General features: G+C 32.2%; 1 protein-coding gene across 1 annotated transcript; it reads left to right on the top strand.

The window, feature by feature from the left end:
• Window positions 1–567: 567 nt before the first annotated feature.
• LOC149896800 (uncharacterized) lies at window positions 568–10,603 on the top strand. Its single transcript, XM_090117062.1, has 4 exons — window positions 568–600; window positions 2,902–4,205; window positions 10,278–10,447; window positions 10,518–10,603. The coding sequence occupies exons 1-4, from the start codon at window positions 568–570 to the stop codon at window positions 10,601–10,603; spliced, it is 1,593 nt and encodes a 530-aa protein (XP_089973188.1).
• The last annotated feature ends 8,475 nt before the right edge of the window (window positions 10,604–19,078 follow it).

Below are 19,078 nucleotides of genomic sequence, written 5' to 3'. Positions count from 1 at the left end.
TCTTTATAAATTCTATACTTTTATACAAATATTATAAAGCTGAAGAGTTTGTTTGATTGTTTGAACGCGCTAATCTCGGGAACTACTGGTCCGAATTGAAAAATTCTTTTGGTGTTAAATAGCCCATTTATCAAGGAAGGCTACAAGCTGTGTCTCGTTAAAATTAACAGGAGCGAAGTAATGTGGGTAAAACCGCGGAGCGCAGCTAGTCGAATATAATGTTATATACATTCACATTTTCGTATTCAGAAATTCCTTTCGTTACAGGCAGTTACTCGCTTCCTTATCCCACTAAAGGGAGTACTATTTCAAACAACATCACGGGTCATACCTAGTCATATTACAGATCAAAGCAGTAACACCAACAATAACCTTCGTATTCCAGACGATGTTACAAAGTTAAGGGTCTCTTAGGCCCTCAAAATTGTTCGTTCAAGTAGGGTAGCCTTTAGGCCTCTGATGGTTATTTTATGTATTTGATTGCGTAAAAGCTGAGCTTTGAAAGTTGATATATTATTATGTGTGTCGAGGAAATGTATGTATGCTATACTATAATGTTGCTTCTAAATGAACGAATTTGTGCGAGCTTATGAGTTAGAGGTATGACAGATTAGTCTTGTATGGAATGAACATTTCCGATTTTCACCCGCGTTTTCAAAGAAAATCCCGCATAGTTCCCGTTCCTTCGGGATTTACGTGATAAAAAGAAGCCTATGTCTTATGCTGAGTCTTCAGCTACCTACATACCAAATTTTATTGTAATCGTTTCAGTAGTATTTGCGTGAAAGTGTAACAAACTTCCATCCATCTATCCCCAAATTTTCACATTTATAATAGTAGTAGGATATTATGTTCTGTAAAAAATTGCAGTTTTGTTCTTGACTTGTTAGATAATAAAATAACATATTGTTTATTGTATTTTAATAAAGTTTTAATCGCAATTTTTAAATAGTAACTATAATTGCTATTCATTAGATTTAGCAATCCATTTTAATCATAATTTGTAAGGCAAATGACAGACGTTTGAGCTCAACGAAATAGAGATTAATTAACATCATAAATATTGTACTTTAAAGTAACAATAAATATTTATGAAGAAATTTTTTAGAAATAAATCTAATGGTGAAATACTGAGTTACTTTTATATCTTACTTTTTATCTTTAAGGCTGTGTACGCGGTCCGTGCGCTGTTTGGCTCAAATATGTGATTTTTCAAACCAGATTGTCCATCAACCACTTATCTTACAAACATATGAATTACTAATAATTTTAGGAAATTTTATTGTCTATGTAGTTAGTTAAGAGTTTTTTTCAATTAATACAGTATTTCTGAATACCATCAAGATAACTGATCCGATGATTACTTGATTTCACTTTTAGTGTCAATTTCGAAGCTAAAAATATCTGAAATTGCTGACAGATCTAACACACAATTATTTTTAACTAACTGCAAAAATCCTTATTAAAATAGTTAGTTAAAAGATTTTTTTATTTTGGACTCCTAACTTACGAAATTAAAATCTGAACAATGTGAATTTTTTTAGAAATTATAGTCGACAAAATTATTATTTTCACCAAGATATTTGACTTTATTGAATATAATTTATACATATTGCAATAAAAGAATGTCTTACTTATAAGATAAAATTTAAAAAATCAACTAAGGTACCTCTATTATTTTTCTACAATTTTTTTTAAAGTACTATAAAACACTGCGCGCGACCCGATTAAAATCAGTCGGCAGCGAGCCTTTCCAGAGAGAGGACATGTTGCTCGGCGCTCTCCTGCGGACCTATGCTGTTCATAGTAAAAGGATAGCGCAAGCCGCGATCTATCGTAATAGATCGCGGAGTTTTTGACTTGCGTTAAATAGAATATGCGCTCTTAAATACGAAAAAATAAAGTAAGAGCCACATAAGTATTTCAGCAATGACCTATATTACTTTTTCGCGAAATACTTTAACGCTAAAAAATATGCCCTTTTCTTTGAATAAGAAGTATATTTCTATACCAAATAATTATTCGTTTTAAAATAGTTGGAAGGTTGTCATGTCACATGCATAGAAAGGCATATAGGTTACAATTTTACGCACGAAAAAGTGTTGAAATTTGAGGCGGGAAAATTGAAGTGACGTCATCGTTAGAAACATCTTTTAGAACCGACTGTAACAGAAATAAAGAGTCGTGTAACAGGGCGCCATGAAGACGATAGAGATTAGAGATACTTATATTCTTTCCTTTCGTCAAAACAAAATCTACTGCATATCCTGTTTCCATGGGATTGCTGTGTCCTTTTCAGGTCTCAAACTATATAGCAAATTTCATCCAAATCGTTTAAGAGGCCAGTTAAAATATGGCCTATGTCCATCAGGGATAATACAGTAGGTCCAGTAGTTCCGGAGCCTATTCAATTCAAACAATGCCTTAAATGCATATACATAATTAATATTATTTATTTGCATATATCCCTTGTTTAACATATAATTCAATGCAAACAATTTTATTTAAGGTACATACACACAACAGTGCGCTTGGTTTCATTTATCAATATTAATGGTAAAGTATGAAATTCTCAGTATGGTGATAAAAGGTGTCTTTGATCTTTTGTCGTTTTCAATGGAACAATCAATGGAAATGGTGCTGTTCTATTGCATGTTTGCAGCTCGCAAAAAATTATAACTGATTTTTTGTACGAAAATTTTTATATGTTATTTGAATAACACAATTTTAATAGAACTGTACTTTTTTAGGGTTATATTTGAAATTATCGAACAATCAGATAGTTCACGCATCCAAAAATCATAAAAAGGCAGGTCAAACGCATCAAAAAAAGGGTTTTGATTCTTCAAATTATATACTCTTATTGCATACATCTGATTGACTGATTGATTTTCTAAGCAGAAAGAAAACAAACTTAAGGCCACACTACAGGACTTAAAGGCTTCACAATCCCTGTGTGAACAACTCTTGCTGGAGAGAGAGGAACATGAACTTGAAATCCAGAAAATAATAAAAAAGAACACAAGTTTGAAGGCCGAGCTAGCTGAACTCCACACTCAATATATGGACAGCCAAAACAAGTGCACAGCCCTCCAAGACATTGTTGACAGCTTCCAACAGTGTTCCAATGACCACGAGAAGGCTCTCAGTCGTATCGTTGAACTGGAATGCAGTTTAATGGAGGTTCAAGAGGATAACTCCAAGCGGCTATGCAATTCATCCAACAGTCTTTATGGTGAACTGGTTGAATGTGGACAGTTAAGTGGCTTTGAAAACAATAAAAAAATCAAGTTAAATTCACATAACAAATTAAAAAAATATCTCAAATTAAGTAGGTTTATTAAGCACACAAAATCAGTAATTAAAAATAGATTTTCATTAAGAAATGTAGCACAATTGCAAACTAAAAATAAAAGCCTTGTGAAAGAGTTAGATAGATATCATAGGGACTTAGAACATTATAAAATGATATATGAAGTGGAAACTACTGAACTAAAGGAGAAAATAGACTCATTAAATGATATATTACATGACCTCAACCAAAAATATTCTGCTGCCCAGTTACAAATCAATGAGCACATAAAAGAGGCAGATTACCTTATAAAGTTAAGCAATGAAAATATGGATCGTTTCGAGTCTCTAACCAATAACTATGTATGTAAGTGTTCCATAAGTGACAAGGAGCAACCGTCGCCCCATAAGCCCATTGACTGCACTGACATGCATAGTATTCCATCCACGGCAACAATTTCATCTAGTAAAACAAAACATCTTTCCATGCAGGAAATTATTGTGTTGTCGGATAACATTGGTCAGGGATTTGGCGCTTTGCTTAACAACTTAGGGCATAAAGTAACTAATTTTTGTACTCCTAATAGTTCATTTACATATATCATGAATTCATTAGATAATTTTAGTTTTAATGAAAATAGCATTGTTGTTATATTATATGGAGATAGTCTTAATCTAAAAAAACATGACATTGATATAGGATTTCAAAAAATGTTGAAAATTAGTAGTGAGACAAAATGCAAATTTATGTTGTGTACATTACCATATTTGCCTGGTTTGACACAAAATCAATATAGATTTATCTATAACATTAACTTAAAATTATATAATTTAACAAATCATCATAGTGATGCATTTATATATTTTGACATAAATTCATGTACAAAATCTTTTTGCTTCACAAGGAATACAGTGTATCTGCCATTTAGATATAAGAGAGAACTTGCTATGTTAATAGCATATAAAATTATTAACCAGTCTGGTACATGTTTGGTATCAGACCATCGATCTACTATAATTTTATGTAGTAGTAATTATATACATCAACCGAGGTTAAGTGTTGACGGACAAACTAGCCCTAAGCTAGATTTAAACTAGTATGTAAGACAACAGCTAAGCAGCCTTTTTCCATTGTACATCAAAATATTCAAGGCTTGGCTAGCAAATTATTAGAAATAGAATTATTTTTAAATCATAATAGTATAAAAATATTTTGTGTAACAGAACATTGGCTTAAACAATGTCAGTTGTTATTAAATATTGATAATTATAAATTAAAAAGTATATACTATAGGGCACATGCTATTCATGGAGGTTCTCTTATTTTTGTTCACAATAGTGTTAAATGCAAAGAACGAACTGACATTGTAAGTCTTTCTGTAGAACGCACCATTGAACTGTCCTGTGTTGAGCTTGAGCGTTATATTATTGTTTGCGTATACAGACCTCCTTCCAGTGACTATAATATGTTTGAGACAGTCATGGAAGAAACATTAAAGCGTTTAGGCAGGAGTAAAAAGAAGGTAATAGTATGTGGTGATTTTAATATTGATTTACTTTCACACACACAGACGGCAACAAGAATAGTTAATTTGTTTCACTCATTTAATCTGTATAAAGTTTTTGATGAACCCACACGAATTACACCTACTTCTGCAACTTGTATTGATAATATATACTGTGATTGCAACTGTCTAGAAAAAAATATCCTCAATATACTGACTTCAGATCACTGTGGCCAGAAAGTAGTTTTGGAATGGGATTGCATACCTAAGTTTAAAAGAATTAATGTTAGGCCTATAACTAAAAAAGGCATTGATAAATTTAGAGATAATATTAATAATAAACTGCCTAACCTGAATGATCAATCCTTTTATAATAATCCTTGTGAAATGTTTACAAATCTTTTTAATTTAGTTCATAATGAGTTTAAAAAAATATTTAAAGTTAAATCTTTAAGTATCACCAAGGATTTACCATTTAGTCAATGGGCAACACCTAGTATACACAGATGCAGGAACATTCTATATGAGTTATATGGCATGAAGCAATATAACAAAGACTTGTCATTCCATAATTATGTTAGAAATTATTCAAAAACTTTTAAAAAAGTTTGTTTCACTGCTAAGTGTCTATATGTCAGAGATAAAATACGCAACTCTGATAACAAAGTTAAAACTGTTTGGACAATTATTAATGGTGAAATGGGCAAAAGCCGGACAAATAGTACCATAAAACTTGTAAATGCTGGCAGGGTAATTGACAAAAGTGCTGATGTTGCGCTTGCTTTTGAAGATTTCTTTAGTAGTGTCCCTGTTAGTATTACTAAAAAATTAAATTCATCATCAGTGCTTGCGGAGTCCTATTTGAGGGACCATGTTGCGGAGTGTAATGTATTATTTGAATTACGACATGTGACTGCAGATGAAATTGTTAAAACTTTTAAAACATTAAACTTAAAAAAAACATGTGATCTCTGGGGAATGTCTGTGAATTTAGTAAATAATATTATAGAAAACATTGCCAACCATTTAGCGTTTATATTTAATCAATGTTGTGACTGTGGTATATTCCCTGATTTATTAAAGTTTAGTAAAGTTATTCCTTTATTCAAAAGCGGTGACCAAGAAGACTGTAATAACTATAGGCCTATTTCTATTTTACCAACTTTGAGCAAAGTCTTCGAGAAATTGATTTTAAACCAATTATGTAGTCATTTTGTTTCAAATGGTTTACTGCACGCCAAACAGTTTGGTTTTACAAGGGGGCGCTCTACCACTGATGCTGGAATAGCTCTTTTGTCACATATATATAAAGCATGGGAAAATTCAAAGAATGCTTTGGGGATATTCTGCGACCTTTCTAAGGCTTTCGACTGTGTAGAACATTCCACTCTATTACGGAAACTAAATTTTTATGGTATCAAAGGTTTATCTCAGGACCTCATAGCTTCATATCTTCAGAACAGGGTACAGACCGTTGTTGTTAATGGAGAGAAATCTTGCGGTGCGCCGATTAACATTGGTGTTCCGCAGGGATCTATCTTAGGACCGTTTTTGTTCTTAGTGTATATTAATGACCTACCTTATTATTTGCAGGATATGTGTGAAATAGTACTGTTTGCAGATGATACCTCATTAATATTTAATGTGGATAGATATGACACAAATGTTGACGAAGTAAACTCTGCTCTTTTACGCATATCTAATTGGTTTAATGCTAATAATTTATTATTGAATGCAAAAAAAACAAATTGTGTAGAGTTTATCCTTCCAAATGTAAAAAAGGTCAAAAGGGATATCATTTTAAACGGGGAGGTATTATACCCTGTCGAGTCTACTGTTTTTCTTGGTTTGACACTAGATGAGAAGCTACAATGGGGGACCCATGTTGCCACCACCGCTGCTAAGCTCAGCTCAGCTGCATATGCAGTTCGAAGAATAAGGCATCTCACCGATGAAGATACGGCTAGATTGGTTTATTTTAGTTACTTTCATAGCATTATGTCCTATGGAATTCTACTATGGGGCAGGGCTGCAGATATAGAAACTATATTTATATTACAGAAAAGAGCCATACGCTCTATATATAATTTACGTGCTCGGGACTCACTAAGAGATCTCTTTAAGAATATTGGTATCCTCACTGTACCATCACAGTATATATTTAATAATGTTTTACATGTACACAAAAACGCGGACTTACACACAAAAGTAGGAGATAGACACTGTTATGGCACAAGGAATAGAAATAAAATTGAAATGCCATTTTATAGGTTAGCTAAAGTTAAAAATTCATTTATGGGCCAAGGTATACGTTTTTACAATAGAATTCCTCATAGTATTAAAGAGTTTAGTAGTGTTAAATTTAAAACTTATTTAAAAAATGTATTAGTTCAGAGAGCCTACTACGATGATTGATGATGATTGATGACATGAATGAATGATATTATGGTTATTGTTTTTTATGACAACAGACAGCAAAGAGAGGCGCTAATGAAATTTCCAGCTGTGTTTTCAAGTTTATAGAAGACACGGTGGGTAATGGTGTCAAAGATTACCGGTTCAGGTCAGACAACTGTGGAGGCCAAAATAGAAACAGAATTATATTCTTAATGTATTATAATATGTATAATATATCTATAACAAACTTTGATCTAGCTAGTTCAAAGTTTGTTATATATTAGTCATAGCTTTCTATTAGTGGGTCCAAATGAAGGCGACAGTATGCACGCTATAATTGAAAGACAGATGAAAGACAGCTACAGCTTTTAGTTTTGCCAAATCCGATGAAAAGCCATACAAAGTTACTAAAGTGTCTCACTCACTTTAAATCAAAGCTATAACTTATAAACAACTGGACAACTACCAATGATGGATCAAAAATGCCTTGGAATAAAGTAACAGAAGAACTAGTTTAAGCGGATTATCCATATAGGCTGTTTTGTAAAACGAGATACCAAGATGTTGTTACAAGTAGATAGATTGTGTAAAGATATCAAAAGCTACACGAAATAGAAAAGAGTTAAATATTGACGTAGATAATAATATTTCTTTAGCTTATCAGATACCCATTCCTGTTGACCAAAATAAGCACAAAGATTTGATGGATCTTTGTAAGACACTGGTAATTCCTAAAGAGTATCATTTATTTTATAATAATTTGATTTCAACGAACTCTAATGCAGCTAACGACAGCGATTCTGACTTATGATTATAGATAATATATGACTATAATTTGTTAAAATTGATATTTTTGAGTATTAGAAATGCCTTAGACTGTTACGTTATTAATTTATTTCTCTTTGATGATGGAACATTGTTAATTCTAATGGATCTAACGACTGATTTTTAATTTGTTAAGCACTAGAAATGTCTGGATTACTACGTTATTAATTTCTATAATTTTCATTATTGTTAAACGTAAGTTACCAATTGATATTTTTTAATAGCGATTTGTTCACGTTGTAGCGTTTAGTAAAGCTATTATGTTAAGAGATATTCCTACTTAATTATGGCTAAAAATACATTGTGATTCTTCAAAATGAGTTGTTATTGGTTTCTTATTCATGTTCTTCTTCCTAGCTTTTATTAATCCCACACATCGAAAGGTATTACAAAAAAAGATTCCTAAAAATAAACCTCAGTAAATTACATTGGTCCAGTATACGTTGAGGTTTCAAATGTTAACTTTGCTAATTACTTTCCTAGTATAATGAGTCAAGTGACATAATTTCAGCATTTTATTATTTATTGGGATAAACAAACCCGAAAACAAACAAAAGTAAAATTAAATTAATAAAATGACAATCATTATTTCATGTGATTTTGGTGTTAACGATAGATTTTGATGAACAACGTACATAAATATAACTGGTAGTTAAACCATTTCACTATTGAGTCCCGCCGGCGTATACCCAGCCATCTACAAAAAAAGCCATTTAAAAACAAAAATCAGCAAAATCATTTTATACCAAAGGAAGGGCTTACAATTTTTATTAAAAAAACATTTACTTTGTTTCGAATTAATTTGATTTCATTAAAATATAAACGATTTGCCTTCAAATCACTCTCCTGTAAAATTACTAAAATGTCAGTTGACTCTTTATACTTAGGAGGCATCGTAATGTTACCTACTTAATAATTGTGCTTAATTGTGATACTTTTACTGTTGCGGTGGGTACAGGGTAATCAAGCGTACCTTTAATTTTACAAATTTAAGTTTTATTTTATTCATATTTTATATATATTTATATATTTATATATTATTATTATTTATTATACTATATTTACTTATTTTATTTTATTTTATTTTTATTTTTTTTTTTTTTTTTAGATGTCAGATGTTAGTGTGAATTTTGATATCAATGCCGATTTATTAACCGATTCGTCGCTCTGCAGTGAGGATAGTTTTCATAGTGCCATTCCTCCTCCTCTCGATTTTTCCCTTTCCTCCTTTTTTAATGATGTCCCTAAAAATTTTAATGCCATCCACATCAATGCACAAAGTATTCCGGCACATTTTCCTGACATGCTCTCATCGTTTACGTCAAGAAATATCCATGCCATCCTTGTTTCAGAATCCTGGCTCAAACCGTGTCATCCATCAGCTGCTTATTCTATTCCTGGCTTTCACCTCTTACGCAACGATCGTGTTGGAAAGGGTGGTGGTGGCGTGGCGATCTACCTCCGATCTCATATCCCGTTTAAATTAATTTGCTCCTCCCCTCAACCTCCTCCTTCCAATTCAACCGAACATCTCCTCATTGAAGTACACTTGCCACATTCCAAAATCCTCCTTGGCGTTTTTTACAGTCCTTCTCTATCCATTGATTACTTTTCCTCTTTTGAAACCCTCCTTGATAACCTGTCTCCACAATATGAGCATTTAATTTTTATGGGAGATTTTAACACATGCTTGCTTAGAGGTGACAGCCGTGCTAATAAGCTGCACTCCATCCTCAACTCCCACAACCTCCACACCATTTCCTTAAATCCTACTCACTACTTTCCTGGCTGTAATCCCTCACTATTAGATCTGATGATTGTCTCCTTACCCAACCTCATATCCAAGCATGGGCAGTGTCCTGCCGATGCTTTTTCCTTCCATGACCTTATTTACCTTTCATACAAGCTCCGATCTCCTAAATTCAAACCCTCCACTGTTCTGCTTCGTAATTTTTTGGGGATGGACAGAGATTTACTCCGGTCTGATGCGAAAACTATCTGTTGGCGTGAGGTCTACGAAGCAGAGCTCATTGATACGAAAGTGTCCTTATTTAACAAGCTGCTTGTAGATTTATATGACAGACACGCGCCATTACGACCAGTTAAAAAGAAGCACACACCGGCTCCTTGGCTTTCACCTGAGCTAAAAAGTCTATCGTTGAAAAGGAATCGTGCTAAATCCAAACTTAAAATGGCTCAAACGGACGAAGCGCGGGCAAAGTATAAACGAATACGTAATCGCTGCAATGTATTGTGCAGAGACGCTCAACGTCGTCATATCCACAAGTCTCTTGAGAACGGTGATTCAGTTTCCAACTGGAAATTCTTGAAAAGTTTAGGCGCTGGTAAAGTGACTCACAACTCCCCTCACAATCTCGACATTGAACAGCTTAATGGGCACTTTACATCGTCTCCTTCTCTTGAAATCAGTAAGAAAAACCGTACTCTTGCCAACCTCTCCTCACTCCCTACCCCTGACTATCCTGCTTTCCTTTTCAGCCTTGTTACTGAACGGAATGTTAATAGAGCGATATTGTCAATATCATCAAACGCAGTTGGCTGTGACCTTGTTAGCCGTAATATGATCATTCCTATCCTTGACCTCATTGTTCCCATTATCACTCACATTTTCAATACCTCCATTTCCACTAGCGTCTTTCCAAGTGTTTGGAGAGATGCACAAGTTATTCCATTACCTAAAAAATCTAATCCTAATTCCTTTTCTGATTATCGTCCCATCTCTATACTACCTTTCCTCTCCAAAGTCCTTGAACGTCTTCTTCATAACCAACTCACCTCTTTCCTTAATACACACAATATCCTTAGTGACTTCCAATCTGGTTTCCGTCCTGGTCATAGTACGACTACAGCTCTTATCAAGGTTACTGACGACATTCGTGCTGGTATTGACAATAAGCAGCTCACAGTACTGACTCTGCTGGATTTCAGCAATGCCTTTACTACCGTTGACTTCGACATACTGTTGGGTTTGCTGCGTTTAATTAACATATCTCCTTCGGTAACTGACTGGTTTCGTTCCTACCTTACCGGTCGGAGGCAGCGTATCATGATAGGTTCTAAATACTCGTCTTGGTGCGCAGTCTCTGCTGGGGTTCCGCAAGGCGGTGTCCTGTCTCCTCTCCTCTTCTCCATTTTTATCAATTCCTTATGTTCCCGATTGACGGCTCTGTACCATATGTATGCAGACGATTTACAGATTTATACCCAGTCTACTATCGTTGACTTACCTAAGGCAATAGATTTTTGTAATAATGAATTAGCTTCTATACTTAGTTGGTGCGATGATTTTGGTCTAAAACTAAATCCTTCTAAAAGCAATGTCATCATAATCGGTAGTCCTTACCTAATTTCTGAAATCGACTGGGGTATTTTGCCTAGCATCAAAATCGGTGACGTAGTCTTGCCTTACCAAAAGGTAGTCAAAAACTTAGGTGTCCTGTTTGATCAAACGTTGTCCTGGACTAATCATATCCAGGAATTGAGCCGTAGGATTTATGCCGCTTCCGCAACGCTCCGAAGGCTTCGTAACTTTTTGCCCATTCCCACTAAAATTATGCTAGCACAATCCCTTCTACTTCCTATCCTTGATTACGCTGATGCATGTTTTCCTGATTTATCAGTAGAGCTAACTGATAAACTTGAGCGACTCCAAAATTTTTGTATTAGGTTTATTTTCGGCCTTCGAAAATACGATCACGTTTCCATCTACAGAAAAAAGCTCAAGTGGCTCCCCATCCGTCTTCGCCGGAATCTCCATTTGTTGCAATTACTGTTCCGTATCCTTTTTGATCCTTCTGCTCCTATTTATCTCAAAAACAATTTTTCCTTCCTGCACAATGAAATCTATTCTCTTCGCTCGGCTGATAGACTCACCTTGAGTGTTCCTGTTCGACGTACTCACTTCCTTGCTAAATCGTATGTTGCCACTGCTGTCAATCTTTGGAATTCTTTGCCACTACCTATTAGACAAGCTAAAAATATATCTTCATTTAAAACCCTTTTGCGACGACATTTTCTCACTACTGCTTTCAACTCGGCACATTAACTATGTATTTACATATTATTATCTATACACAGATATGTATATGTATGTATTTATACAATTTTATATTTGTTTTATGTAGTATGCATGTATTTAATAATATGTACCATGTATATAATTTATAGTTATATAAGTAAATTGTATATATTATTAATAAAAATGTAATTGTGTATATTCGAGTGTAGTATATTCATCTATATTTATCTTTATTTATATATCTACCTGTATATCTATTTTAATTATTATCATTTATTTATTTATCTTGTTTTTTTTTTTTTTTTTTTGTTCCTTGCCTTTTTTCTTCTACCTACCATCGTAATTTCAGTAAGCTTGTTACCTTTTGCCCAGGTTGCCTGGAAGAGATCACTTCTAAGTGATAAGGCCGCCTAATAAACTATACTGTTTTTTGTTTTGTATATTAGCAATAAGTTTTCTATGTATAGTTTTATTGAAGGGTAAATAAAAATAACGTAAAATAATTTCATTATATCTATAATGAAATTACAACCTTCATAGATATAATAATTAAATTCAAACCGATATTGAATACAAGATACGGAACCCGCATTAATTATGTAAATTCAATCAGACACTTTCCGGTTAGTTAATTGTCAAAGATGAGGAAATTTCGAAATGTTATCAAAATGAAAGAATAGATATTTATCGTGGGAATTGATTAGCTTCTTCCTTTTATCGTAACACGGAACGTAAATAATTTTTGAAGTGAAACTTCTTTATCGGGGTTGGAAAAAAAATTTGTGCAACATTTTTCGTTACGCGTGACATTTTTCCGTTACGCTCCACCTTTTTCTTATCCCTACCACGCGTGATTCGACATATTTCTGTAAAATTGCATATATAGTATTATATGCAACTTTAGTTTATTTTTAATAGTAAATTATTTTTTGAAAGATAAGGTCATAAAGAAGTTTCACTTCTTACGTGTGTACACGCACACATTTTTTTTATTTCTAATGTCTAAACCGGAGTTCTTTATACAAAAGAAAATAAATTATTTAATTGACTGACTTATCTGCTCTCAAATGATACATTTTGGAAAAAATATGGTAATATAATGGTTTTAAATTTATTGAAAAGGGTTACATTTTCAATAAATATGCATATAAAATATTAGCATTTAAAAAATAATAGCTACCAGATGACCATTAGCTAATAAATGTTCTTCTATCAGGACATCCCTTTTATTAGGAGTATAAAAATAGTAAACGATATAAGTTATACAGATTATACCATTTCATAAAAATCGGTCAAGTGATTTCGGAGAACTGATCGCATACAAACACTTTTACTTTAAAAAAATATCTATGTACTTTTAATTTACGCCTAATTATTATTTTGATAAAAAACGGAGGCAATTGTATTGAGAAAGTGTTTTTTTAATAATGTTCGAAAACTTGACAAGTAAATCCAATACCATTAACTTATAGTCCTTTCCACCTAAGATGATTTCTGTGACACATCGATTTTTGGCACGTGTAGAGATGTCGGTTACTGAAATCGTATCAATTGTTTCCGATAATCGATAATATTCTATATGGAAATGAAATCGATTTGAATAAAGTACCAAAATTAGTTTTTTCGGCATTTCGCCAACAATTAACTAAGGAAACTTAGCAAACAACAGTAACAAAAAGTCAACAATAACAATTAGTAACAATAACAGAATACCACGTAAAGTATCAATATAAAAATGCAACTTGTATACAAGGCTGACGCACTCGTACAGACGATTGACTCGATTGACAAACGATCACAAGATGGGCGCCGATTATATGATTTTCCAACTCTATGATTTCTCAACGATCCATTTCATGTACACGAATTGCGTAGGTATTATATTTTTGTGTTATTTTATTTTATTTTTCATTATATTAAACTAAACAATACTGTTTTTTATTTATAAGCTTACGATGTTTCATTTTTTTATTTTTGGTAATAATGCCGCCATAAAATAAAAATATTATGCACTAAAATTATTTTGACTTTTTAAACATAAAATACGTAATTCGGAACACGATGAAGTGTCACAGGAATCATCCTAGTTGAAAAGGACTATAGTAAGTATACAAGCTGAGTCATCGCTCTATAACTTAATATAAGTAATTCTGTTTTCATGTTTCTGTATTTCTCCATTTGGAAATTAACCTTGATTTAAAGCTCTTGACTGTCATGTCTCAATTAAAACATGTTTTTTGAAGTGAAACTTGAAGGCGCGTTCAGAGTAAAATTTCAAGGTCGCGTCATGGCAATACCGTCACGTCATGGAGAAAGGCGACGACTTTGGTATCTTGGAATCTTGAAAAATCTTTTTTAAGTTTCAAATATCCATGTACAAATATTTTTACGTTTGTATGGTTGCAATGGACAACCTTAGACACTATAATATGACTGATTTTGACGATTTTCACTAGTAGTTACATTATTTCTAACTTTTATCATATTATTTTTTAAAGTATACTAGCCGAATATAATATACTAGCTGCTCCGCGCGGTTTCATCCCCGTGGCTCCACTTCTGTTGGTCGTAGCGTGATGATACATAGCCTATAACCTTCCTCGATAAATGAGCTATCTAACAGCGAAAGAATTTTTCAAATCGGACCAGTAGTTCCCGAGTTCAAACAAACAAACAAACTCTTCAGCTTTATAATATTAGTATAGATATAAAAGACTAGTTATTGTATACTCGCTCTACATTACTGTAGAGCTTTTAAAGTCATATTAATTACTAGCTGTGACCCGCGGTTTTACCCGCATTTCTCTGCTCCTATTGGTCTTAGCGTAATAATATATAGCCTTCTCGATAAATGGCCTATCAAACACCGAAATAATTTCTCAAATCGGACCAGTAGTTCCTGAGATTAGCGCGTTCAAACAAACACTCTTCAGCTTTATAATATTAGTATACATTATCAACAACGAAATGTCTTTTAGGTTTTAATTAATATATTACAAAGCGTCAGTTTAATAAATACAATATTTCATTTCAAAATTATACAAAAAAAAACCTTTCCTATTATTTGACGTTTTTCAAAGTTTTTATTAAATTAAAACATCATATTTATATTTTTTAGAAACATCCAAATGTAAAACGAGAGACAAATATTGCCTGTTATATTTTTAACCTGTTATATTTTTACATTAGCGCGACATTTTGACAATGGCCGGACAGGTTTCAGAAATACGGAGTACAATTTTAACATTTAAGTAGCAATTTATATTTAAACTAGATACAATGAGCACGAATTCCTTTGTTTTTAGCACCTTTGATTTGTTTTAAACTTGTGTTATATTTATATCGTTTATTTAGCTTATGTAGTTCGAAAAAATAAATAACAACTCTCTGAAAAGTGATAAACTGTGAAAAGTTTAGTATGATCGTAGCCTGCAAACTTACCTGCAAACGTAATGAACTGTTTTAGTGAATTTTTATAAATAAAAATTATTTTCTTTTACTATAATAAAAATAATAAGGTAATTTAAATAATGTTTGGAAATGTATGTAGAGTTGTATATGATTTTAGCTTTTGTGCAAAGCTCACCGAATATTGTAGAACTTATTTTAATGTATTATGTAGGTATGTAATAAAGGTTTTTTTAATATAATATACATGAATTAATTCCTAAATAATAAACGTATTTCCAAAGAATTCAAAGTATATGAACGCTAAAATAATATCATCAAGCATTTTATTACAAAACAAACAATCCTTTTATTCTAACCCACTAATTTCGATCAAATTTAAAATCAATTTTCCGTTACAATTACTTTTTTCGTTGTTGACGTTTTTGCTGTTTCTATTAAATTAATTTTTATTTTTCTTGACAAACTTCCTCAAGTATAAAAGACAGAAATGATTTTTTTGCGACTGATACTTTTCAAAATATCCGTAATATACAGGAATTTTAAGAAGATAATAAAATTTTGATCATGTTATTTTAGATTAAAATTCTAAAATTAATTGCTTGATGCCAATTATTTGAGTACAATGTATTTTATATATAATAGTGTAAAAGGTTTATTTTTATTTATTTTTTAATAAAAATAATAACCATTTGTTCATCAGTCTTCTTAAGTCCTACAAAGTGCAAACACACCAAAAATATTTTAAAGCCAACTTACAACACGACAAATATATCGTCATCTTGTCGTATCAAAATATCGTCGCCTGTAAAAAGCACCTCAAACGTGATACTCGCAATCTTATTATAACAATTCACATAGAACTATGTAGCTATGTGGGTAGTTGAATAAAATGTTATTTTAGACAAGCAATGGCGGAAGTTATATTAAGTTTCGAAGTTTCTAGAGTTAATTTCGCTTTGTTTTGAATATTCAAGCCGTATCCGGTTTTGTATCCAAATTTCAGGTGAATTTAAATATTTTAAGTGACTTTCAGTTTGTTAATGTTAGTGGAAATATTTATTATATCATTTATATACAGGGTGTCCCACTGTTGGTATACTAAGCTCAAAGGAGGTTATAGTTTTGCATACGCTGAGTACTTAAAAAATACTTATAAAATTACAGACGCAGTTTTTTTTCACCCTGTATAAGTTTTAAGCGTATTTATTTCACGATTTTTCTAAGAATAACCCTCTTTTATAATAGTTTGTTTATGTTAGTTTTGATAGTTATAAAATTATTGACTTTAGTGCTACGTCGTAGTACGTAGTAGGTTTGATTATAAGATTTTAAAATAAAACAAATATTAGTATTCTGAAATATTTATATGTGCATTTCTTGTAGCTATAGGTAGTTACATATTCATTTATTATTAAGAATAAGTATAAAGACAAGTTTCTTGCTTCTCTATATACTTATGTACTTTAAAATCTATCAATAATTATTACTTTTTAATATTTATTCAATAATATGAGAAACAATATTACTAGCATAATCAGTAAATTATTTGTTAGAAATAATAATTATTTTATACACTAATTATTAAAAAAAATCATACAATAACATTCCGGCCTAATAAAATGATATCCAGGCTATAATATCATAAAATTTTAATTGTTTCAAACTCCACAGACTATAAAAGCAATTGGCATACTGATATGAGTCTTAGAACTTTTTAATTTTCACTGAACTCAGAGCTTACAAAAGGTATAAGAGAATTCAATAAATTCCTTCCTCAACTTTGCTAATTGCGACTTATTGCCGGTTTTTTGTATTCTATAGCGTTTTTAAACTTTTATCTCCCGTTTATCTTTTAACGGAGAATCGTATGGAATGTTAATAGAGTTTATTTGTTGATTGCGATTCTTTGCGCTTTCCCACGTTTCTGTTGGATGTAATAGAAATAAAGAAAGTTAATACGTTTTTAAACACACCAATAAAACAATAGAATCACTACATAGTATAAAACAAAGTCGCTTTCTCTGTCCCTATATATGCTTAAATCTTTAAAACTACGCAACAGATTTTGATGCGATTTTAAAGTGAAACTTTTATTACATCGTCTCAAACTTTTTGGTCTGTGTAGCGCATGTCGCGTGTCGGTCGGCTGCCGAGTAGGTATACCTACTCGGCAGCCGCGATAAAGCAGTGTTCGGAACCGTTCGAACAGTTTCACTTTTACCGTGGTTTCATAAAACCACACAACATTTTTTTTTTAATAGAACGAGTGATTCAAGAGGAAGGTTTTAGTATATAATTTATGAGGTTTTAGACAAAGCGGGCGAAGCCGCGGGCGGTAAGCTAGTTAAGAATATATTGAACATGCGAACTTTTACACGCTCAATAGAGCTTTCCTAAAGTGGATAACAGCATTAATTATATACTCAAACTTACATCGAGAGCACCGCTATTAATTGGTGAAAACAGAATGGGAGATCGGTGCAGTAATTATTGAGTTTATCGTGAACAGACGGACGGACAGAATATGTAGTGCTCTATCTATGGAGTGATACACTTTTCTATTTAATATATTATGGTTGTTTTTAACTTTCTTATATAAAGAAATACACGAACTACAATATAACGTAGATAAGTTTCTTGACGATAGGTACTTCTCTGTAAAAATTACTTTCAGAACCAGTGGTTAATTTCTGTAATAGACGAAAAAAGAAATCTTCCTGAAAAAATAAATGTTTGAGATAAAATAATAAGCATAAAGAAATCTCTTCCAATCACAGGAAACATGTATCCCAAAGGCAAAAAAGCGTGAACATGGTAGAAATTCGCAAAAAACAAACATAACCTTTTAATATTAATTAAATGATCCTTTCTGAACTCATATTTTAGTATATTAACAAAACATCGCTTTGTAAAATAAATTATAGCCCGCACCCGACCCTTTTAGGGAAAAATATAAATTTCCTTATTCCTTTGGCCTTGCTGTTTGAATATATTACGTCACGTGATGTCGGATGTTAGATTAAAATTTACTTGTAATATTTCATCATTTATTATAAAAAATATTAGAAAATATATCATATTTCTTACTAGCTTTCCGCCCGCGTAATCAAAGGAAAAACCCACATAGTTCCTATTCCCGTGAGATTTTTGAAATATAAAAACTGTGTAGTATGCTTTGAGACTGGAGTCTCATACTATTTCATCTAAATCGGTTCAGTGGTTGACGCGAGAAGAGACAGATAGAGTTACTTTCGCATTTATAATATTAGTAGTTGATATACCAACCGAAAGACAACAAAAAATCCTCTATTAAACAGTAACAGACTATCGTATTAAATTATCTGTGATAATAGTATTAATGTAAGATGTTAAATTGATATTTAACACCGTACAGGTGAAAACATAATTAAAATCGATGCAGTAGTTCATGAGTTTATCCCGAACGAACAGATAGACGACACGACTGTTTTTATGTACTTATTATATTCGTATCTTATTAAAAGCAACGTGGGAATTATTTGTCACACAAACAAACAAATCTCACATAGTCACATCTCTTTGATAACCAACGCCAACGAAATGGCTACTCAAATAAGTCGTGGGAAGCTTA

The sequence above is a fragment of the Colias eurytheme genome, chromosome 27, assembly GCF_061535395.1.
Source record: "Colias eurytheme isolate Ceu_HAF_F1 chromosome 27, ilColEury1 Martin Lab GWU primary, whole genome shotgun sequence".
NCBI classification, from domain to species: Eukaryota; Metazoa; Arthropoda; class Insecta; order Lepidoptera; family Pieridae; genus Colias; species Colias eurytheme.
This window is presented reverse-complemented; position numbering and strand designations above follow the sequence as displayed.